The sequence below is a fragment of the Pteronotus mesoamericanus genome, unplaced genomic scaffold (genome assembly GCF_021234165.1).
Source record: "Pteronotus mesoamericanus isolate MK-2021 breed Mesoamerican mustached bat unplaced genomic scaffold, CSHL_Meso_final contig_94, whole genome shotgun sequence".
Taxonomy (NCBI): domain Eukaryota; kingdom Metazoa; phylum Chordata; class Mammalia; order Chiroptera; family Mormoopidae; genus Pteronotus; species Pteronotus mesoamericanus.
Window position 1 is genome coordinate 49,069,413 of NW_026555285.1, and position 23,779 is coordinate 49,093,191.

At 40.1% G+C, this 23,779-nt stretch overlaps 1 protein-coding gene across 1 annotated transcript in view; it reads right to left on the reverse strand.

Moving 5' to 3' along the window:
- SGCG (sarcoglycan gamma) overlaps positions 1-19,617 on the reverse strand; it is a 29,314-nt gene extending 9,697 nt beyond the window's left edge. The window contains exons 1-6 of the mRNA XM_054586539.1: positions 19,478-19,617; positions 15,226-15,420; positions 13,696-13,797; positions 8,363-8,450; positions 4,691-4,810; positions 2,190-2,262 (exon numbers count right to left, since the gene is read on the reverse strand). Of these exons, the coding sequence (XP_054442514.1) occupies positions 2,190-2,262; positions 4,691-4,810; positions 8,363-8,450; positions 13,696-13,797; positions 15,226-15,420 (578 nt within the window). The 5' untranslated portion in view covers positions 19,478-19,617. The remainder of the gene's footprint in view (positions 1-2,189; positions 2,263-4,690; positions 4,811-8,362; positions 8,451-13,695; positions 13,798-15,225; positions 15,421-19,477) is intronic.
- Positions 19,618-23,779: the final 4,162 nt, after the last annotated feature.

Here is a 23,779-nt window from a genome sequence, read left to right on the forward strand (position 1 = left end):
TCCCTCACTTTGGTTGTAACACTCGCATTGGGTTACCCTCCTTTAGTATCACCTTTTAGAAAACAAGAGAATACTCTTTTGCCATATGTTTTTCAGTAAGTTAGCAGAATTTTTGTCCTAATGGGACACCATAAGATGATTGTTTAATTTTGAGATTTATATATTTTAATTGGAGCTTTTAAGCCATTTATATTTAAAGTGATTATTGATGGATTTTTTAAAAATGTATTTATTGCCATTTTATTTTTTAAATATTTTCTTCTGTTTTTTTCCCCCCTTTTTCATTTTACTTCTTCCTAAAGCAAGCCCTTTAACATTTGTTGAAATACTTGTTTGGTGGTAAGGAACTCCTATAGCTTCTTCTCATCTGGGAAGCTCTTTATTTCTCCTTCAATTTTAAATAACAGCCTCCCTGGGTAAAGTAGCCTTGGTTGTAGGTCCTTGCTTTCCATAACCTTGAATCTTTCATGCCAATCCCTTCTGGCCTTAAATGTTTCTGTTGTGAAATCAGATGACTAATGAAAGCTCCCTGGTAGGTAACTAACTGCTTTTCTCTTGTGGATTTTAAGATTCTCTCCCTGTCTTTAAGTTTTGCTTCTTTGGATCCATCTTGTTTGGGACTCTGCTCTTCTTGGACCCATGTGTCTTTTTTCCTTCACCAGTATAGGGAAGTTTTTGGTCATTATTTCTTCAAATAGGTTGTTCATCCTTTGCTCACTCTCTTCTTCTGGTATCCTCATGACGTACACTTGTTACACTTCATATTGTCCCAAAGGTCTCTTAAGCTCTCCTCATTTTTTAATTCTCCTTTCTTTTTGCTGCTTTTCTCAGGTGTTTTTTTCTACTTTGTCTTCTAAATTGCTGATTTGATCTTTTGCTTCATATATCCTACTGTTTAGTTCTTCCAGTGTATTATTTATTTCAGATATTGCATTCTTTATCTCTTTAAGATTTTATTTATTTTTAGACAGAAAAGGAGAAAGAAAGAGAGGAAGAGAAACATCGACGTGCAAACAAACATCAATCAGTTGTTTCTTGCATGCCCACAACCGGGGACCTGGCCCACAACCCAGCTATGTGCCTGACTGGGAATTGGACTGGTGACCTTTCTGTTTGCAGGCTGGCACTCAACCTACTGAGCCACGTCAGCCAGGGCACATTCTTTATTTCTGACTGGTTCTTTGTAATGGTTTCTCTGTCTTTTTCATGCTGTTGAACATCCTTATAATCATTGCTTTAAACTTTATACCTCATATTGCTTGCCTCCACTTCATTTAGCTCTTCTTCTGGAGAGTTCTCTTGTTTTTTCATGTGAGACCTATTTCTTTGTCTCCCCTTTTTGGCTGCCTCTTTGTGTTTGTTTCCATGTATCGGGTCGATCTGGAAAGACTCTGGTTCACACTTATGTCAGACGCTGCCTGTGACTGGCCCTGGACAACCTGTTTGTAGCTATCCATGATCCACAGCTGTGGCTCCGCATGCTGGGCCTGGGTGTGTGCTGAAAGAACCACGCTACACTCCTAGGCTGGCTTTTACCAGCTCCAGGCCTGCAAGGGGATCAGCTGGTTTCAAAGCTCCCAGAGATCTGCCTCCCCCTGCAGGCTGTCAATTAGGCTTAATCACTGAAAGTGCTTCCAGCTGTTCTCTTCAGCAGGGCTGAGGCTCCTCAGGGCAGGGCAGAGGGATTCCTGTGGGTTGGGCTATTGCCCTCTCGGGCGGATGCTGCAGGGAGGGGAGTGCTGTGCCTGAGAGAGATGGCTTCTGCAGTGTTGGGGATGCCTGAGCACAGGGATGCTGATGGGTGACCCTTCAGCTCTGTCCCCAGAGCTACCATCCTCTGCTGAATCCCAGGGTAAGTGGCTGCCAACCCTGAAATGTGTGATAGGCGGGTTAGAGAGGAACAACCCAAAGGCAGCGATAGGCTCTAGGAAAGCACAGGGCGTGAACTGAAGCAGGCAGCAGGGCGAGCAGAGGCCTGGGGCGCAGGGACAGTGAGAGCAGACAGTTGGGACTTTCTACTGCCTTTGAATTTTAAAGTCAGTCATGACCAGTTACATGCCGAGAGTCATAAGAATAGAGACAACTAATGGAATGAAAAGCAACCTGGTAACAATGGCTAAAATATTATCCTGGAGCCTATGCTGGTGTTTATATGTAAGAGTATGTTTGTATTTGAACAAAATTTTTACCTCAGCTCCTGAAACGGGTTTGCAGTTACAAGGGGTGTCTCCGCTGAATGTTCAAAAAGAGCCCCTTCAGGCCCTAAATGGAAAACAAAGATGCGCCACTTTATAAAAGTGAAGAGACACCAGAGTAAACATTTAGACCGCGCACTAAAGCACAGGTAGGATCTGATCTTCGTGACTGAATTTGTGCCGATGTTTGAGTTGGAGGGAAAAAAAAGGCATAATTGCTCTCTTGCTTTTCCAGGGACACCACAGTCTCAGTAGTTCCTATAAAAATATGACTTTAAAGCAGCTTAAAATTCGCAGGCTTATTTTACATCTAGAAAGCAGTATCCGCCCTCAAAATGAAAAAGAAGTAATTTCAGTTGAAAACTGTGTAAGTCCGTACCTTTTAGGTAATAGTGATTTGACTCATTCTCTAGATTTTATAAGTAAAAATTGTATCTTGTGTCATATGTTTCTTAAAGCACATCAGGAAATAAAAATTTTTTTTTCACTTCCGGGACTATATCCTAAGAATCCCACAACACCAATTTGAAAAAATATATGTACCCCTATGTTCATAATAGCGTTATTTACAATTGCCAAGACTGGAAGCAGCCCAAGTGCCCATCAGTAGATGAGTGGATAAAAAAGCTGTGGTACATTTACACAATGGAACACTGCTAGGGCATAAAAAAGAAGGAAATCTTACCTTTTGTGACAGCATGGCTGGGCCTGGATATTATGCTCAGTGAAATAAGCCAGTTAGAGAAAGACAAATACCATATGATCTCACTTGTATGTGGAATCCAAGGAACAAAATAGATTGAGGAACAACACAGAAACAGAGGCCTGGAGACCTGGAACGGACTGACAGCTGTCAGGCAGGAGCGGGAAGGGGGACTGGATGAAAGAAGGTGAAGGGATTAGTCAAAGAACATCCATGTGTAACCCATGGACACAGACCACAGTGTGGTGATGGCCAGAGGGAGGGAGGGGGGCGGGGGCGGGGAGGGCAAAGCGGGGAAAAATGGGGGCATCCGCAATAGTGTCAACAATAAAAATAAAGCTTAAGAAAAGAAAAGAAAAAGAAAAATTTTAAATATTGAAAATTAACTTTCTAATTTTGAGGAGTCATTATCTTCCCAGTCATTTCACTGGTTCTCAGAGAAGCACAGACAAGTACCGGATGAACTGAACTAGTGTTTGCCTTTGTATGTCTTCTAGTCTTTACAGAAGCTCAGCAAATAAATTTAGAACATGTTATGAACATTTTTCCAAAAAAAAAGGTCTTCTTTTGTGTCCTAAAAATGAGTCATATCAGAGGCCCATCTTATCTTTCTTTCAAAGAAAGAAATTTTTGTAAAAAAATTGGGAATCCAAGTACTTGATATAATGGGAATAAAAGAGACTTGGAAGAAGGTTCTTTTGCAAAAGTCATGTCGAAAACAGATGCTTAATAATGTGCAGATAAAAGAGGACTTTATGATAAGCTTTTGGGTTACACCAGTTGGACAGAGATAAAGAGCAACGATGCGGTAGAGGATTCGAGGAGGATGCCATTTTCCGGGGGGACCAAAGAAACTTCCAAAGACAGGTCAACAGCATGGCTGGGTGGCTCAGTTGGTTGGAGTGTCATCCTGTGTGCCGAAAGGGCATGGGTTCAATCCCCAGTCAGGGCCCGCGCCTAGGCTGTGGGTTCTGTCCCCCATCAGCTTGTGTGAGGGAGGCTACTGATGGATGTTTCTCTCTCACATCGATGTTTCTCTCCCTCTCTCCCTCCCTTCCCCTCTGTTTAAAATCAATAAGCATGTCCTTGGGTGAGGAGAAAAAGAAAAACAAAAAAGAAATTCAACAAAATTCAAACTGGTTTTTCTTATCTGCTTGAAAGATTCCAGAATAAATGTGCCAAAAGTACCATTCGCTTTTGCAGAAGCGCATTCCATGGGATATTGTTTTTCTCAAGAGGGAAAGAAGACGTGGTATGGGATATGACTCAGCCTTAAAAAGAAGAAAATCTTGCCATTTGTGACAAGACAGATGGACTTTTGAGGGCATGATGCTAAGTGAAATACGTCAGACAGAGAAATACACATACGTTATGATCTCATTTTTATGTAGAGTCCAAAACAAAACAAACAAAACAACCGAATCCATGGATACAGAGACCAGATTGGTGGTCAACAGGTGAGGGGGTAGAGGGTGAATAAAAGGGGCGAAGGAAATCGAAAGGTCCAAAATTCCACTTATAAATGGAAGAAGTCATGGGTTGTAATCTACAGCACAGGTCTGTGGTTAGTAATACTGTGTTGTGTATTTGAAAGTTGCTCTTCAGTAAATTTTAAAAGTTCTTACCACAAGAAAAAATGTGTAAGTCTGTCTGGTGATGGATATTAACTAGACTTACTGTGGCGATCATTTCACAATTTATACACACGTGGAATCATGACCCGCACACCTGAAACTAGCATAATGTTAGACGTCAGTTATAGCTCAGTAAAATAAAAAGAGCTGCCACATACCAGTTACTCGAAGTCTATCTGTGCCAATGACAACTTGGCTTTCATCAACAGTGAACAGCGGCTTCCCCTCTTTGGAATTGATCTGAAACTGTTGACTCTGGACGTCCACCATTTCGGGACCTGAAGGATTCATTAAAACAGGTTATCGCGAAGTGTTTACGACATGCAGTGTCCGAATCTCTACTTTTACACATTCCATGTCATCCAGCAATAGCAAATTACTAAATACTTAGAATTTGTTACCCATAGGGGTTTTTTTAAAGTGTTACGATTAAAATTTTAGGTTCCAGGTCTAACTCTATGATATTATTTAAATTAATTTATGTCAAACCTGTGCTAATCTGTATCGAATATGTGTATGCATAAATTATTTAAAAGTTACTTTGTTCAGGTTTTTGAATCTTGCCAACAATCCTCTCATTCTGCCACTCATCACTTCACTGTGCATTCCTCTGAGTGCTCACCAGGTGAGGGTTTTGTATTCTGAAATGCGAGGTTTAGGAAAGACCATCTTATGAATGGCTTCCTTTAACGGATAATGTCGCCCCAGAAAATGGCTCCCACTCACCCCTTCTTTTCCTCTCGGAGGCAGGAACGTCCATTTCTCCTCCAGGTTTCATTCCCTCCCCCGAGCTTTGGGCCCATTGCCCCGCGCCGTTCCCGCGCCCCGCAGCTGTGTGATGGGTGCGGCCGGTGCGGCGTGGGGGGCAGGGGGGAGGGCCGCGGAGGCCGGTGCCCTCCGGGCGTGAATGGGACCCTGTGCCCCTCGCGTGGCGTTTCGCAGTCCCCTTCGTGCGACCGCCCCCTACCCCTGGCGGCGTCACCGACTAAGTCTCTAGAACGCAGCCTTCAGAAGCCTCTGCTTAAGGACCCGCCCGCGCGCCCTGGCTCTGGGGTGGCCGGCTTTGCAGTCTCAGCGGGGAATGGAAGCGCGCGGAGAAGGTGGATCGCCTACGGCTTGTGCGCGCGCGTCCCTGGGTGCCCACGGTGCCCACGGTGCCCACGGAAGTCGGTGGGGCCCTGCTAGAAGTCCAATTGCAGCTTTTCATTTAATCCAGGAGTCCACTTGGGACAAGATCGCCAACGTATTCTTATGTTATTTTATTAATTTGCATCTCAAAGCCCTTCAACGATTCTCCATTTCAGAGTGTGTGTGTTCGCGCCTCACTTACAGAGTGGAACTCATTTTCTCCTGTTTTATCTTCTTTCTCTTCGGGAAGCCTGCCTTCTTTGAGAGCTGCCTGTGTTTTTGCTCTTCTGAGCTGTCGCTCAGACTTTGCCGCCTGGTGACTCAGTGCCCTCAGTCACCTCTTCTGCGTCACCGAGACATCTTACATATAAACACTGATTTCCATCCAGTGATGAATGCAAAGTTGTCTGACTTCAAAATGAGGAGGAAGAACAACCGAAATAATTTATCCAGTTAAGAGTTCAAAGAGTTTTGTTCATTGGAATTTCATGTAAACAACTTCAGGAGATTTTATTGAGGATTTCTGTTAAATCATTTTTTAAGAATAGGAGTTTTTTACTTTTGGAACTCTTAAGAAATAATGACATTCTTTATATGTTATTAATTACTTGGCAGCATAGAGAAACTAGCACATAGTTTAATAAATGTGGAATAAATGACAAAAATGGGCCAAAGTCCCTCAAACTTTTAAAAGCTACAGTCATTTAAAGACTTTTAAGAAATGATTGTATCATATAATTAATCAAGAACATATGATTGGATTTAGACAAATTTCAAGAACATGAGTGCTGGATAAACTCAGATTTTCTCTGGATCCACTGAGAATTTCATTGGACTTTAGTGGTCAAACCAACCTCTAAGTAAAAGAGAAATGCAATTAATTATTTAGAATAAATTATGAAGATTAAAACAACACAAAATGTGGAGTTCTTGCTTTAGTATAATAAAAAGGAATCATTAGGTTAATATATGGCTATAGTTTCCAATGTAGTTTACAAAACATTATTCTGTTTTGTAAAAGCAGCCATTAAAAAATAAAAAAGAGACACTGATTTTTCCTGCTTCTCGTTGCCGCAGGCGTTGTGAGGGCTGAGTTCCCAGGGCTCCGGTCCTGCACAGTGAAGGCTTAACTGCAAGGTCATGGCAAAACACCTGAAGTTCACTGCCAGGGCTGGGCCGGGCCATGAAGGGAGCAGGGAAGGTGCACACAGGACCCTAAGCAAGCCGCGGTGGGTGGGCTCACTGAGGGCGTGGAGCGACGTCCCTGCTGGGAGAAGCCTTGCCGCCCACGGCAGAGGGAAAGCCACGAAAACTGCCAGAGGGCCCACAGCCCAGAAGAAGCGACCCGCGGGGTCAACTTTGTGATGCGCAAGAATCAGGGCTGCCCAGGCCTGTGAGGGGAGCAGGCCCAGGAGGAGACCCCTAGCGGGCTGTGTCTCCGCCTCTTTCCTTCCCGCCACTCCGTTTTCTCATACTGTTTCGTGCAATAAACCTAATCTCTCTCTCTCTCTCTCTCTCTCTCTCTCTCTCTCTCGCACACACACAAAATAAGAATAAAAAATAAAAAAATAAATAAACGAAAGAGACTTTCAAAGTTACCAGTGTCTGTTGGCAGCATACCTCTCATCTCTTTTCCTGTAATCAAAAATGCATTCCAATTTCTTAGATTTGGCAAATCTGTAGAATGTTGATACTGTAGGGAATGTATACACATTCCTTTTACCAGGCTGGTTTGCTGTTTTGTTATTATTATTTTTTTTTAATGTATTGATTGGAAGATAGAGAGGAAAGGAGGGAGGGGGAGAGAGAGAGAAAAACATCGAGTTGTCCTTCCACTTACTCATGCACTCATTGGTGGATTCTCGTCTGTGCCCTGACCAGGGATCTGCCTGCAACCTTGGCGAATGGGGACAACACTTTAACCGACCGGGTCACCCAGCCAGGGCTGTTACTCGTTCTACTCCTTTTTCACACTGTGCAGAATTTCATGTGACCTTACTCTCATGTTCTATGATTTTAGCTGATTAGAGGGATGTACGTGGCCCATCCAAGGGCATCTGGTTGAAGATTAGTTGGACCAGTTAGAATGTTTTGCTGTGAATTTAGAATTCATGACATTTATAACAAGTAGAAATGACTTGAGTTGGTTGGTGTTGAGAACGGCAGCCAATGAGATGAGGAACCAGAGAGGTCCCGTAGCTCCTGTAGAGTTGGAACAATGCAGCCATGACGCCCAAGGGAGAGGCCCGGGCCAATTACTCTAGAAAGGAAGGGTACTTGGCAGAGAGGGGGAGGGGACAAGTAGGGAGAGAAGGAGGGAGGGAGGGAGGGAGGGACAGAGGGAGAACAAATACTTGGATCTCGGCCCCTGGCCTGTTCTCTTGAGGCCAACTACTTCGGTTGCTCAACTATGGTCTCTGTGAGATTCTTTTGTGTCCTGCAATAATCATGACATCTCTTGTAGTACCTTGAATGGTCCTCTATCTCTTGGAATCAAAATAACTTTCATTAAAATACTTCAGACTATCCCCCGTGATGCTAATTATTCTCTGTGGACAACACAGCATGGTATTTTTTAAATCCATACATTGATTGTTCATAAATAACTTTGAATTCTTTAGAAGAAAAAAAAACACATACCCACTGAGCACACAGTTCAGGGACCACCTACACGCAAGGTGCTGTGACAACACCTGACTCACCCACTGTCACTCGGCCCGTGACCTCTCCGTCAGAGTTGCGAGCGTTGACCGTCACATTATGAGCGGACCGGAGCAGCAGGGGCGAGTCCTAGGAAGGATTTATGAAATTAGCCAAATGTACACTAATTAAAACAATCCTATGCTTGTATTGGTATAGAAGGGCAAGATTTATATAAAATAATTTCTCCACAGTCACAGGTCCTGTGATCCTAATAAATGTGTTTATGAAACTCTTTTAAAACCTTGAATTATATTAAGGGGTAAAGGTATAAACTTTTTAAAATAAAATATAACAGTCTTATGCTTGTATACACTGGTTACAGTGTGCCAAATCAATTCTCAAGGTAAAGTTTGAAACCAATCAAGTTTTAATGTGTTTCTCTCTTTTCAAAAGAATTAAAATTTCACTTTTTTATTATTTATGTTTAAGACATGATATATTTTAAGAAGATAAATCATAGAATGTTTAGCTCTTTTGTAATAAATACGATGTTACTTTGAAAATGCAAGGGATTTTCCACAATTGCAAAAGAGCTTTTAAGATGTGTTGGATGCCTATTTTTCTGAGCTTTTTTTTGTAAGATAAAGTGGCTTTATACGCACGTTAGTGCTTTCTGCAGTATCAGTTCCGAACAGGAGCTTTTGTTCAACTGAATGTTGCTTGCTTTTATCAAAACACTTTCTCCCAAAGGCGTGCAGTGATTTAGTATTGGATCCAAGTGGGCGGGCTATGGTTCACTCAGAGGAAACCAAATATCTCCCAAAGTTGTGGGGAAAAATGTGATTTTTCAGAGTAAAGAAGTTTTAGGAGTGCTTTGCAACTCAATCCAGCAGGTCAGAAATTCTCCAGCTTGCTTTGTGGAAGCAGATGGGTTTACCAGCCTCTCACATTTTATGCAGTGATGTGACCTTCATGCTTGTTTTTGCATTGTTATACAATAACTAGCATGATAATAAAAGTTAAAAATTTACCCACAATTTTAGCGTCTGTCCTCTCACTTTATCCTCCACATTCGAAGTAGGTACCACTACTTCTAACTTACAGGTGACAAAGTTGGGTTCAAAGAGGTTAAACGATAGCTTGCCCAAGGTCACGGCTGGCAATTGACAGTTCCGTGAAGCCACCCAGTCTGTAGATGCCACCCCCTGCTCTTTGTTTTTCTGGTGTTAAGTTGTTGGAGTTCTTTATAAATTTTGGATATTAACCCCTTATCGCATGTATCATTGGTGAATATGTTCTCCCATGTAGTAGGTTGTCTTCCCATTTTGTTGAAGGTTTCCTTTGCTGTATAAAACCTTTTTCATTTGATGTAGTTTCAATTTATTTTTTTTCTTTTTTCTTTTGTTTCCCTTGCCCAAGTAGATAGAGCGGGGAAAAATATTGCTAAGAAAAATGTCCAAGATATTCACTCCAACTTTCTTTTCATTGGTTTTAGTGCAGGATATCTTTTTAAAAATTATTTTACTCTTAACCTATTGGTGTCTTCACAGTTAAAGTGGATTTTTGTAGGTGGCATTCAGTTAGTCTTGCTTTTTCACTCAGTATGATAAGCTCTGGCTTTCAGTTGGCGTGTTCAGACCACTTACAGTTGATGTGACTACTTGTGTGGCTTGGATTAAATCTCCACCTCGCTGTTTGTTTTCTATTTATTCCATTTGCTCCTTGTGTCCTTTATTGGCTCCTTTTGGACTGAGTATAATTTATGCTTTCACTCAATCTTCTTTGTTGACATAGTGGCTATATTTTGTGTGTGTTTACTTTAAGAATTACATTATACATCTTTAACTTATCACAGGCTGTCTTCAAGCAATTTTATGTCAATTCATGTATGATTTAAGAACATTATAATAGTACTTCCATGTTGTTCGCTCATTGTCTTTGTTTCATTGTGTTTGCACATTTTACTTCTATCCCCGTTGTAAATCCCAAAATATGTTATTATTTCTGCTTTAGAGGTCAAGTATCTTCTAACATGTTTAAAATAATGAGTGTTATTTTTGTTTACCCACGTATTTACCATTCCTGGTATTTTTCATTTCCTTGAGAAGATCCATATTTCTATCTGATAGCACATTCCCTTTGCATGAAGTACTTCCCTTAATATTTCCTATAGTGCCAGTCTGCTGAAGTAATTTTTTTCAGTCTTAGAAAGTCTGAAAAGAGATTTTATTTTGGCTTTGTTTTTCCAAGATGTTTTGCCAGGCTTAGGATTTTAGGTTGGTTGGACTTTGTTTCAGTCCTTTCAAGTTGTTGATTCACTGTCTTCTGGTTTGAGTTGTTCCTCACTATTGTCTGCTACTATCCTTTAAAAAAAAAAAGTAGTTGTCCTTTTCTTCTGGCTGCTTTATCTTAAGTTTTAAGCAATTTAATTATGATGTGCCTTTATGTAGTTTCCTTCTTGTTTCTTTTGTTTGGGGTTCATTAAGCATATATGATCTCATCACATTTGGAGAAAATCACTTTCTTTCCCTCAGATAATATTTGTCCTCTCTTCTATCTCCTCTCCCTCAAGGATTCCAGTTGCATGTATGTAAGACCCCTTTACATTGTCCCTCAGTTGACTATTACTCTGTTAATTTTTTTCAGTCTCATATCTCTTTATTTTATTTTGGTTAGCATCTAGTGCTGTATCTTAAAGTTCAATGATCTTTTCTTCTGTAGTGTCCAGTCTGTTGTTAATATGTTAACTCTACCTATTGACTTTTTCTTTTTAAATTGCAGGTGTTACACTTTTCATCTCTGGAATATTCATTTTTTCTGCGCTTCTCTTTGCCAGGTCTCTCCATAACATGTCTGTGCTTTCCTTGACCTCTGGGCCCAGATGGAACATAGTCTTCTCAAGCTTTGCTCTGGGCCACACTACGTCACTTGGACGAAGTATGGCACTTCTAAGGCTTCCCGTTAAGCTTGGTTCTACGGTGGCAGGCCAGAATTTATTCTAGTGCTGGTCCCGTGCCACCCCTGAGCCAACACCTTGCTGCGTATTCCACCCGATGGCTGGTAGAAATGCAAGCTATTCCCAACCTGTGTGTGCACTCCCTCCTTCTGTCCCCAGGGAGTGGTTGTCTTCTCGGCCTCAGGCAGCTTCCTCACGCACCCCTGCATGGACAAGTAGCTGCATATGGACTCCGTGTGGGGGCGGTGACCGCAGGGTGGACTCTCTGCAGCCTCTGAGCTCCGTCCGCGTGCCCAGCCGTCTAAAGGTTTCAGCATCCTTTCCGGGTGGACCCCAGGGCCGCCCAGCTCTGTGATAGTCACGTCTTGGTGATATTCACATCTTGGTCTGGCATCTTTGTGGGCTCCTCCCCACCGATACGCAGCTTTATTCACACTTGGGCAGCAGTTGCAAATATTCCCTGCCTTTCATTGCTGTCGCAGGCAAGGCGTCCAGTGGGGTCTCCGCCCCGCTGCTGCCGTTCCGGTCTCTGTCCCTCTGTGGGCTTCGACCGGAAGCTGTCCCTGCCTCTTCAGGGCTGCGCACTTGAGAGACAATCATTTTGAAAACAGCTTTACCTCCGTATGTTTCTGTTTCCTTTCATGTTTAACCATGCCTATATATTTTTTAATACAACCTTTTTGTTTGATCAGATACAAATGCTATGTGTTTGGGCAAGGTGAACGGGTTTAAGTCATAAACTCCAAGCTCAGCCTTGACTAGATCTCATGTAAAAACTTTGAGGGGATAACTGAGCCATCACAGGTACCATGTTGAATTGTATTTATAATAAAAAAGTAATGAAACGTAAATAATACATCAGTGCACACCGAAATTACAGGACACATGTCAGTTCTGCTAATCAAGTTATTGAAATTCATATTAGATACAATATACTTACAGTTTTGATATCACGTAACATTCTCCCAAGTGTTTGTGTAATTTTATGTATCGATCAGCATATCACATTAATGCATCACTGTGAGACTTTAACAGATGATGACCTCAAATAATTTATGTAATTTGGCTCCCTGGTTTTTTTAAAGTATACTGTAGATGAAAGAGTCTAAAAAGATATCACTAAGAGTATTACTAATTCCCGAATAGGAAACTTGCTAGGATCTAATCCCAAGATTTCAGTCACCAGCCTATTTTACCAGCCTTACCTTTTAAAACTGCCGTAGGGGATCCGCCAACAGAACTCTGAGGTGGGGGTGGGGGAGGAAAGGCTGGATTCAAATAGTTAAATGTTTTGTTCCCATCTGTCTTCTGTTTGTATAAAAGCTGGCATTAATTCCCCGTGACCCTATGTGACAGGGCTGTTAATACACGGCCCCACCATAAGGATGGATGTGAGCGTGTTATCCGAATAAGCTCAGAGGACCAGCCCATGGGGCAGCAGCCTGCGACGTCCGAGGGCGCGGCTGCGCCGACTGCCCGCTGGGACGGCCGTGCCGACCGGCCCTGTGCGCTCTGTGCCCTGCGGGAGCTCTCCCCTGCAGGCGGCCCTTCTGCCTAAGTTTTACCCTGCGTCACCTGCAGTGGGTGGTAGAGTTTGGGGGGTGCTTTCTCTCTCTTACAAGACCCCGTGTTCCTCTGTGGTCGGTGGGCTCCCTTTCTAATTGCTCCGGAATAGCTGGTCCGGCCTCTGCGTGTTAGACATACTGACGTGCCCTTCCATTTCTAGAGAGGTGGGAGGAAAGTGAAGAGTGTGCACTTCGTGCCAAAGTTTCACAGTTGATTTAGCTACTCGCACCTAATCGGTAATCTAGCGAAATATTTCTCTCTACTGCAAAACCCATAGTGTCGCATAAGGAAAAATAGAACATATTACAGAAGTTGTTTGACCAGAGTTTGTGCTGGGCTCTACTTGTTATAAATTTCATAGAGGTAAGTGAACACAACGCTGAGGCTGATTTCCTTTTAAAGTCGCACAGTTATTTAATGGTGATGTTTAATGTCTTAATGGAGAATCCTAAAGGACTGCAATCTGTATAATTAGTATAATTGCTACCAGAATGTACCACGATGACGCTAATTTTGTTCTACATTTTTCAGATAATCTTAAATGCCTTGAAAGAAGTGTATTTGAATTACTTGCACTAATGGAAAGAAGTTTATTGTTTTTGATAAAGGTTTTCATGACCGAACCTTTACTTTACTATGGTCTAAATTACTCCGGTCACCAAATTCAGACTTGAAGCACACGACAATGGAGCCTGTTAAGAGGGTGATATCAGGAAAAAGTGCCACAGCCTCAGCTAAAGAGTCTGTCATGACGGTGTGTACTCGTAGACGTTTTAAGGACTCTCTTCGGAAGCACACTGAATTTTTGTACGTAACCATTGTTTGTTTTCATAAAACAGAAGTGCTTTAAGCGTCTCATCATTTTCTTACCAATCGGGAGCGTATTTCCTTGGCATACAGCGGGAATAAAAATTCTGACTCCCCGTCCAGGTACAGCCCGTCCTCTGTCACGCGCAGGTGGCCCATTCCTGTCTGCGAACAAGATGAGACCGCCGAGGCTTTGTTACAGCTTTCTTCTTCCTTTCCTGTAGTATCAGCTTAAATCACACATGCACTTTCATCGATTTCCTATCAGCACTTTTCTGTATTACTCTCAAAAGATCAGAGAATAAGAGACATCAGAGAAATGTCGACAAGAGAACTAACCTGAACTCAAATGAAAAGGAGCCTTACACAGCTTTGATGTGGCTGGGGTGGTTCAACCTTGATTCAGTTTCCAAAAAATGTTAAACTAAAGTATTTTAAATTTAGACATGAAACGGAGGCGACGTAGCAAACATGCACACCACATGTTGCGCTACTTTCATAAAGAAGAGCCGTCCGAGGGCCTCAACTCTGTTGGGAGGCTGTACAACTATGGGTGTTATAGATTTTAAAGAAAAAACCACAGGTTAAATATATTTATATAGAACATTTATCTATAACTTATCACTATATTAATTTATATTGTATACTTGTATTAAATATTGTAATGCACTTACATTAAGTATATTACATTTATTAGCACACACTTCAACCTACATTTTGATTGGATTCATAGTTTACCCCTTTAAGCATGTGAAAATATAGACACTTACTTATTATGTCAATTAAAGAAATAATGTTTCTACTGACCATAGAATTATGACAGGAAAGAAACAAATGCACAGCAAGCGAGGGCTGCTGATTAACAGAAGGCATTTCAGACTGAATGCTGCAACTCTCGTGCCTGGAAGTAGCCGTGCCTGTACCACGCCTTCAAGATGAGTGTGAGGAGAGGATTAGCCAACCTGCGCGTCCGCACAGCCTTTTTTTCTCACCGTGACTGTCTTATGTTCTACGTTAAATAAATATTTATTCAAAAAGTGCACAGAATATTGTCAGAGCATAGAAAGCTACCTGGATATCTTGGTAACATGAGATTGTTTTAAAAATATGAATTTCTTAGGACTACTCATATTTTATTTACTAAATCTCTGTTAAATAATGAAGTGTAGACACGAATTTATTGCATGTCAGCATGGAGCTTTTAAAAAAGTTAGAAAGTAGTATGTGAATGGTAAATATTTATTAAAAAATGAGTTATAAAATTTTACCAGTGAATTAAATAATCATTAAACAATCATGACTCAAACAACCATAAACTCAAGATTATTACAATTTTCCCCCATGTAAAGATAATTACTAATAAAAATTATAATAAAAAACAAATAAAACCCAACAAAGTTGGTGTCAGTTGAAATCATCTAAAAAGGTAAAAAATGTAAATGTTATATGTATTTTTGCTACTGAAAATGCTGATACAGATGGAAACATTAATGACATTAAAGGAAGCTTCTACCCCATACAATGTGGATGAAATGATGATGCAAATAAAACAAGAACATGTTTACCAACAGAAAGGAAAGAAAAAATACTTACTGGTGAAAACCACATCACTTTAAGAATCCAAATTGTAAGAGCAAAGTTCACAAGAAAGATGATGAGTAACAGAAGAACAAACAGGTAGAGGCAACGCTTTCTCCAGCCATAAATGCCAATTTTGCAGACGGTCTGGTTCTCCGGCCTCTCTATGAGGGTGCCTTCTGTGGCTGTCGTATACTGTTCACGCACCATCTGCCATGGGGTGGGATCAGGGTGTGGGAAGAACGGGGAGGGGGGAAGAGGAACAGACAGAAAGAGAGAGCTTGTTTGTCAACACTGATTTCCTGTGAGTCCAACAAAATATTTTTTATCCCAATAATAAATTTACAAAATTAATGATTTTTAAAGATAATTAGATATTGCTTTGAAACAGGTTACTATATTTCAGCCACAGAATGATATTTAATTTGTCATGCAAAATATTTTAGATATGACACACCCATTTCAAGCCCAATGGCCATATTTTCAGATATTAATCAGTAGATTCAATATATATACAGCTTGCTTTCAAAATTCTGCATGGTTAAACCCGTAATTGAATTATCAACCTAAAATAATTAAGTTATCAAGTTCTTAAAAGATTGAGTGGGAAGAAAATCAATCTAGTACCTACTTGTCTTCTAAAAAAAATAGAATCCAAATTACTCAATTTTATGTGAAATGATTGTCTTTCATCAGCTATCAAGTTACTCAAGATTAAAAAGCCTCTTTATAAGATACCTCCTACATTGACTTTTGGCTACAATTCAGTTTCCAAGTATTGGCCCACTTCAAGAAAGATCAAAGCATGTATGTGTACAGAAGTGTAGGAGAAAGGCACAATATTGTTTGATATTGGCTATTCTCTTTGCCTTTCAAATACATCCTTTTTTTGATTTAGATGGTCCAAAATGAACAAGAGTTTATTTATTGATTCAATATAGAGCCTTTTAGAAAAAACAGTATTACCTTTTTTTAAAGTCTTGTTTTTGTGTTTTGTCAAATTACTTAGAAAATACCTGCAAATGTGTAGAATATTAGATTGCATAGTATTTTCTGAAAGCTATCTCAACAACAAAAGTATCACCAAATACAGTGTTCAGTTATGTAGTTACTCAAGAAAATTTTTTGTTTTTAAACACAGGAGGGTCTTACAGAGTTGTCTATTGGCATGATAACTTGTGAAAGTTATCCTAGTACCACAAGTGAGGTAATAGTTTTCTTCTACGTCCCATAATGCTATGCAACTCCGATTCCCAGAGTTCTGAGAACTTGCCTCCCTCTTGCACTTGCGGGCATCTTTTGGCAGCAGGCACAATATGAGTCTTATTGGTGAATTACATACATTTCATGTCATGAGAATTAGGTTTCACAAGGAGTCTCCTGTCTCTTGTCATTATCACATGCTCAAACAAAGCCCATTTGTTTTCATTGGGCATCTAACATTCACAGTACACTCCGTTAGCGGCACATTAATTGCCCCAATACATCCCCAAATATATTTAAATATCCTCTATATTTGGAGGCATCTAGTTCTTGAACACTTGTCACCATAGCTCCAAACGGAAAATGCACAGCTCTAATAATAACATTGATATTTAGCACAGAGTAAGCATTATACTCCCTGTTATAGTACATTAAGTATTAAATTCATAGTCTTTTGACTTATAAGTCAGATCATGTTAGTATTTCAAAGAATATGTATTTACAGACTAAGATGATGCTACATCTTCACAAAGTTCTAGAAACTATTACTACAGATAAAACTCATATCAAATCAGAACTCTATAATATCATTAATATAATCAATCAAGACTCCAATACCAATTTACTAAAATTATTATATAAATGATTCTATACTATTTATGTATTTTCCATGTAGACACACATTAAAATATTTTAAATGGAGCAATTATGTTAAAAATGTTTTCACCATCAATTCCCCATAATAGAAAAAAACTTAAATATTTATTTCATATATTTGTCTCAAAATGTTTTGATAACAGAATACAATTTAATCAAAGTAATTGCCAAAGTAGTAACGACCTTTCATTTGTCTTTATTGAGAGTAAAGGGACGATCATTCAGTTGAGTTTAACCACTACGTAAGGTGGAATTTGCACAGGAAGTTCTGCGGATAGCTTCAACTTACTTCCCTGCTTCTGAACCCAACCAAAGGAATCTGAAATGCAAAATTTTCTCTCCTGACTCCATTGTCCTATCTTATTCAACATCCAAAAAATATTTCATTGATGAATAGCATTTGTCCCATCTCCACAAGGGCGGGGTTGTTTTCTGGTTCCGTCCTGGTCAGCCCCTTGGCTCCATCACTACCAATGTTTGCTGACTTCATGCATGAATAGAATGCAAAGACAAATTCTCCATTAAATACCGTGTTTCATGTTGTTCTACAGGATTTCACTTTGGTCATACCTACAGAAGTAAACTGATTAAGGAAAGAAAATTGTTTTCTGAAATATTCATGCAAAAATAAAATAGCCATAAAAACGGGAAACCTTGAGCAGGTAACTGCTGCAGCTCCTGCCCTGCGCCACGCGGGTCTCCTCTCCTGACAAGAACTCCCCCTCTTGGCAGCCAGGGCGGCTTCCCGCTCCCGGTGCGCGCCGGAGTCCCTGCCCTGGGCCTGCCCTGGCTGAACATGTAAAACTAAAATGAAGGTGAAGTCTGAAGTGGTAAGTCCCAGGGGTGAGGAATACTTCAATGCGCCTGAGGACATCATAGACACCTGGCCCTGCAGCTGGTCCAGAGAATAATGAAGCTGGACAGGTGCTGATGAGGCTGAGAAGAGGAGGAGGAGGGAGGGAGAGGCAGACACATAGAAGCAGCTTCTGAGGGCAGAGGCAGGCCCCGAAGGAATGGAAAGGGAGCAGAACCGTACTCAGGACTGCAGTTTCTTCCTTCCTGCTGGGGAGCCACAGCGTCGGTGGGAGGGGCTGAGAAGCAGCAAGGGGCCGTGACAAGCCAAGTAGAACAGAGGGCGGAGGACACCCCTAGGTCCCACAAAGTACGTGAGATGAAACCACATGGCCACCCAATCCCAACTCGCCGTTACTAAATGGATTGTCACAACCAATGTAATAGCGATTTCATTTAATGACTAGAAAGTATGTTTGTTTTTTTTCCAGAGCAATATGGAAAAATCTTATTTGCAGCATTTTAAGTGCAAGCTAAGCCAAAATCTTTCGGAAACTTGCATGTGTTTGTCTTTGGAATTTGATATTTAAACACATTAAAATATTACTTTTCATTTGAGTTTGAAAGAAAACCTTAGATAAATTCCAGAACCTATAAAACCAACAGACACTTGAACCGTAAGTTTTGAAACTTCATTAAGTGTGCCTCTTTGTACCTGTCTTCACAGAATGTGTCCAAGAAAATAAGCAAAAGATAAACAAAGCACATTTTGTACTTCATCTTGTACTAGTGAGTTACTCATCCTGCTGGCAGATCTTTCAGCCAGTTGAGTTATATTTTCCCTTGTTATCTTTCTGTACGCCTCCCTTTAAACACTTGTTTTTGGATTGCCCCATATTAACTCAGGAAACACAAAGAAAGAACAGACAGCTTTAGTAGTAAGCCACAGCATAGCATGTGTTTACCTTTTACCCTATTTACATTTACTTTTTCACACACATATATATAATATATATATAATGAACAACACTTCGTTTCTTTCCAGATTCGGGGAGAGAAGTAATCCTCCTTTTTTCACTCCAAGAATAGTTGAAAAGCTGAAGGTGGTGTTTTGCTGTTGTTTTGCTCATCCCCAATTTATCAGATGACTTCGATTTTTGTCCTCATTGATTTTAATCTGTTTTTTAATGTCTATAACAAACTAGTGACAAAATGTTATGTCAATGTAATTCCACCAAGAAGTTTAAGAGTAGAATTAGAAAACCAGTGATGTTAAAGATTATAACTTGTCTAGATTAACCACAGTGTACAATGCAATGCTTGATAATATGCAAATCTATCACGGTATTCTACAAATAAAATATTAAAAATATAAAGTATGCTAAAAATACATAGTACATTAATAATTGGAATAGCTTAGAAGAGGTGAAATAAGAAGCAAATTACATTTTGTTGATACTTAAATCATCTTGAGATAAACTTACTCAACATTGTAAATTTATTTTGTTATCTATTATGTCACCTATGAAGGAAAAAAATCAAGGTCTTGCCTCTGTTTGGTTTTTAAGTTGTACATTGTAATTGTGTAAAGTACAAGTAAAAGATGATTGCTTACCTTAGATGCAGTGAGAAGTTTGCTGGTGCATTGACTACAGCCAGCTCACGCTCTACCAGAGATGGACTGTCTCCCACGCTCCCGTCCCCGGCAGAAGGAGCATGAAGGGCCCGGCCTTCCCCAGCCCTGCCCGGAAGAAAAGGCTCTCAAGTATTTGACCGGTCTCAGGTTTCATCCCCTCCTGTTAGCAACAGGCGTGTATCTAATTTTACTCAGTGACATAAACAGCTCATACCAACTTAAAATTGTTTGGGCACCAGTGCCAGGACACAGCTCTCAGTGTGCCAAAAAAAAAAAAAAAAATCTTACAAACCAGCGTTTCAACCCTGATTCATGATAGTCTTATACAACTTTCTAAAATAAACTTTACTTCAAGTGAATAGCAAAGGCATCTGAGATAGTTTCCAGTAGAATCTAATGCTGACAAAAATCTATGAAAAATCACTTCAAATTAACATGCAACATTTTGAACCTACAACTTTATTAGTATTCAATGTATGAGTATACTGTTCTCATCGAAGTGAACTCTATATCATATAATAGTCACTCTTTAAGAATCACTTTCTTTAAACCTCTTTTCAAGTGTGAAACTCTAATATTTGAAGAGAAAACCTTCAATAATGATCAAAATAGAATGTAAACAGTACGCTAAAATTATGTTCTTTTCTAGTTAACTAAATTTATATTATGTCTAACAAATGATGTAAATGTAACAATGTGATCTTGATGTCTTATATTAATTTAAAAAGAATAATAATTAAATCATTCTATTTTTATGAAATGTTCTTGAGGAAAATAGAATATTAAATTTTTGAATAATCTTAATCTTTTATTTTGTATCTTTATATAGCCTGGTTGGCAGCTCAAATTAAAATGAACTAAATTATAGATTGGAATCAGGATTTTAGTAGTAAAGCTTGGGTTCATCTTGTTTGGGATTCTCTGTGCTTCCTGGACTTGTACGTCTATTTCTTCACCTGATTGGGTGTTTTCTGCTCTCATCTTCCAAACAGCTGATTTGTTTCTCTACTTCATCTTTTCCACTGTTGATATCCTGTAATGTATTCTCCATCTCAGTTAATGCATCCTTAATTTATGACTGGTCCTCTTTTATGTTTCCTATCTTTTCATTGAATTTATTGGGGTGATATCGATTAATAAAATTATATAGTTTTTACATGTACAATTCTATAATTCATTATCTGTATCTCATATTGTATGTTCGCCACCCAAAGTCAAATCTCCTCCCATCACCATTCATCCCCCTTTACCCTCCTCTGTCTCCCCCACCCCCTCCCCCTCTGGTCATCACCCTGCTGTTTTCTGGGTCTGTGAGGTTTGTTTTTTCAATTAATCCCTTCACTTTTTCCATCCAGCCCTCAATCCCCCTTTCCTCTGACAGCTGATAGTCTGTTCTCTGTACCTATGAGTCTGTTTTTATTTTATTTCTTTATTTTGTTCATTACATTTCATATCTAAGTGAATCACATGGTATTTGTCTTTCTCTGACTGGCGTGTTTCACTGAGCATCATAATCTCCAGGCCCAGCCCTGCTGTCACAAAAGGTAAGGTTTCCTTCTTTTTTATGGTCGAGTAGTGCTCCATTGTATAAATGTACCGCTGCCTTTTTATCCACTCTTCTACTGATGGGCACCTGGGCAGCTTCCACATCTTGGTTATTATAAATAACACTGTAATGAACATAGGGGTGCATATATTATTTTCAAATTAGGATTTCTGGTTTCTTCATATATATTTCCAGAAGTGAAATTGCTGGGTCATAAGGCAATTCCCTCTTTAATTTTTGAGGTAACTCCACACTGTTTTCCACAGTGGCTGCACCAGTCTGCATTCCCACTAACAGTGTACAAGGGGCCCCTTTTCTCTACAGCCTCGCCAACGTTTGTTATTTGTTGATTTATTGGTGATAGCCATTCTGACAGGTGTGAGGTGATACCTCATTGTGGTTTGAATTTGCATTTCTCTGATGATTAGTAACATTAAGCATCTTTTCATATATCTATTGGCCATCTGCATGTCCTCTTTGGAGAAGTGTCTATTCGGGCCCTTTGTCCATTTTTTATTTGGATTCTTTGTTTTCTTGGTACTGAGTTGTGTAACTTCTTTATATGTTTTGGATATTAACCCTTTATCAAATGTATCATTGGCAAATATGCCAGCCCATCCAGTGGGTTGCCTTTTCATTTTGCTGATGGTTTTCTTTGCTGTGCAAACACTTTTTTCATTTGACATAGTCCCATTTGTTTATTTTTTCTGTTTCAGTACTGGTGTATTTTTGTTAAGCCATTACATAATTTTGCTCATGGGTCTAGGGTTCTGAAATCCACATTTTCTTCTCTTTTAAGTTATGAAAATTTTCAGTTCCACTCCTCCCACCCCCCTGCACCTGGTAGCCACTATTCTGCTCTGTTCCTATGAGACTGCTTTTCTCTTAGATCCCATATATAAGTGTGATATTTGCTTTTCTCTGTCTGCCTTATTTCGCTCGGCACAATGTCCTCAAGGTCCATAAGTGCTGTTGCGAAGGATAGGAATTTCTTTTTTTCTCATGGCTGAGTTACATATACCTGTCTACTTCACTCAGTGGGATCTTTATTTCATGAAGAATGGGCTCTTGTTGAGGTAGAAGTCCCAAGGTAGGGTTCCATTCTTCCTCAGCTATCATGTTAGTACGGGTACAAGGGCAAGAAAACCACACTAAAAGCCGCGCCGATCTTTCTGTGGCTGACTTCAGTGACATTCCAGAGGATGAATCTGGGATAGTCTGGAGCTTTGGGGCAGGGAGATACTGAGCAAAATATTCTGACATTGAATCTCTACGGAACAGGAAATGTTTACGCCTACCTGCTAATGTGTGTCTGCCTATTAACAATCATAGTTTCCCTTAGCGATAATATTTCAGACAAGGTATATACCCATAGTGTATCTTATATAAAATATTTCATTTTAGACAGACAAATAATTGTTCTTACATGTATAATATCTTGTTAATCTTAATAAGATTAAAGATAGATACAGATATAGATATAGATATGGATATAGATATACATATAGATATGGATATAGATATAGATACAGATAGTTTGGCACTCTGTAAGTTAATTCAATGAATGAGTGGACCTTAGGCTTCATCTGGTTCAAGCCCGCCTTTTATGAATGAAGAAACAATTCTTTAAGTGAAGAAAGGGGGAAGCATGTTTAATGTTGAAGGAACTAAATTTCCTCCAAGTTCTTCCCCGCCCCCACTCCCAGTGGAAGAGGCCAGCCTGGTTACTAAAATCAGGACAGTCTATTCACGGAGCCACCATGTCCCCTGACCCACCTGATATTATGTTTTGATGGAAGCATCTCATCACAGAAGTACCCTGGACCCCAGCTCTCAGAACTCTTTGATCAGCTCTTCTAGTCCTCGTGAGCAGCAGTCGCCACGCACGGCCTCACAGTCAGAGTGGAGACCTGCGTGTATCTGTGTGACCAACACGGCACCTTGTGAGTTCCTGAAAGCCAGGCAGGTACATGACAAAAGCAATTAAAACCATCCCCCAAGAGACCAAAACTACAACATTTCCAAGTGCTGGCTTCTGAACACAACTGAGAAAAAGGAGGTTATTCTTTGTGGGAACCCCATCACATACTTTGCTTTAAAAGCATCATCAGGCCCTGACCGGCGTGGCTCAGTGGGCTGGGCATCATCCCACAAACTGAAATGTCGCCTGTTCAATTCCCAGTCACAGCACATGTCTGGGTTTTGGTTCCGTCTCAAATCTGGTGGGGGCCCAGAGAGGCAACTGATTGGTGTTTCCCTCTCACTTCTCCTCTCCCTGAAAATAAATAAATAAAAACTTTAAAAAATAATAAAAGCATCATCAGGATTATGAAATCACAGAGGACTACAACAGAATTCTACAGCTGTATTTGACTCATAGCAGACACTGTTCATGTTTTATCATTGAACCAATATTCTCTGGCTAGTACATCCTGAATATGTTGGTATAAAGCCATACAACATTAAAGGTGAAAGTGGCTTTGGATATTATCTATTGAGTTTTCAAATGAGGAAAAGGAGAGGGGTAAGCATACATGTTTATTCACTAAATGAATGGCATAATTCTAAAATGGGGTTCAAAGTTATATCAGTAATTCTCAAGACTCGTAATAGGTGAACCTATACTTTCATGCTAACCAGACGTAAAGCTCATTAGCACAAACATTTCACAAGAATCAGGAAGCAGGTGGTGGGCATGGTATGCCAACATACTGAGGAAGGCAAACATAATTAAT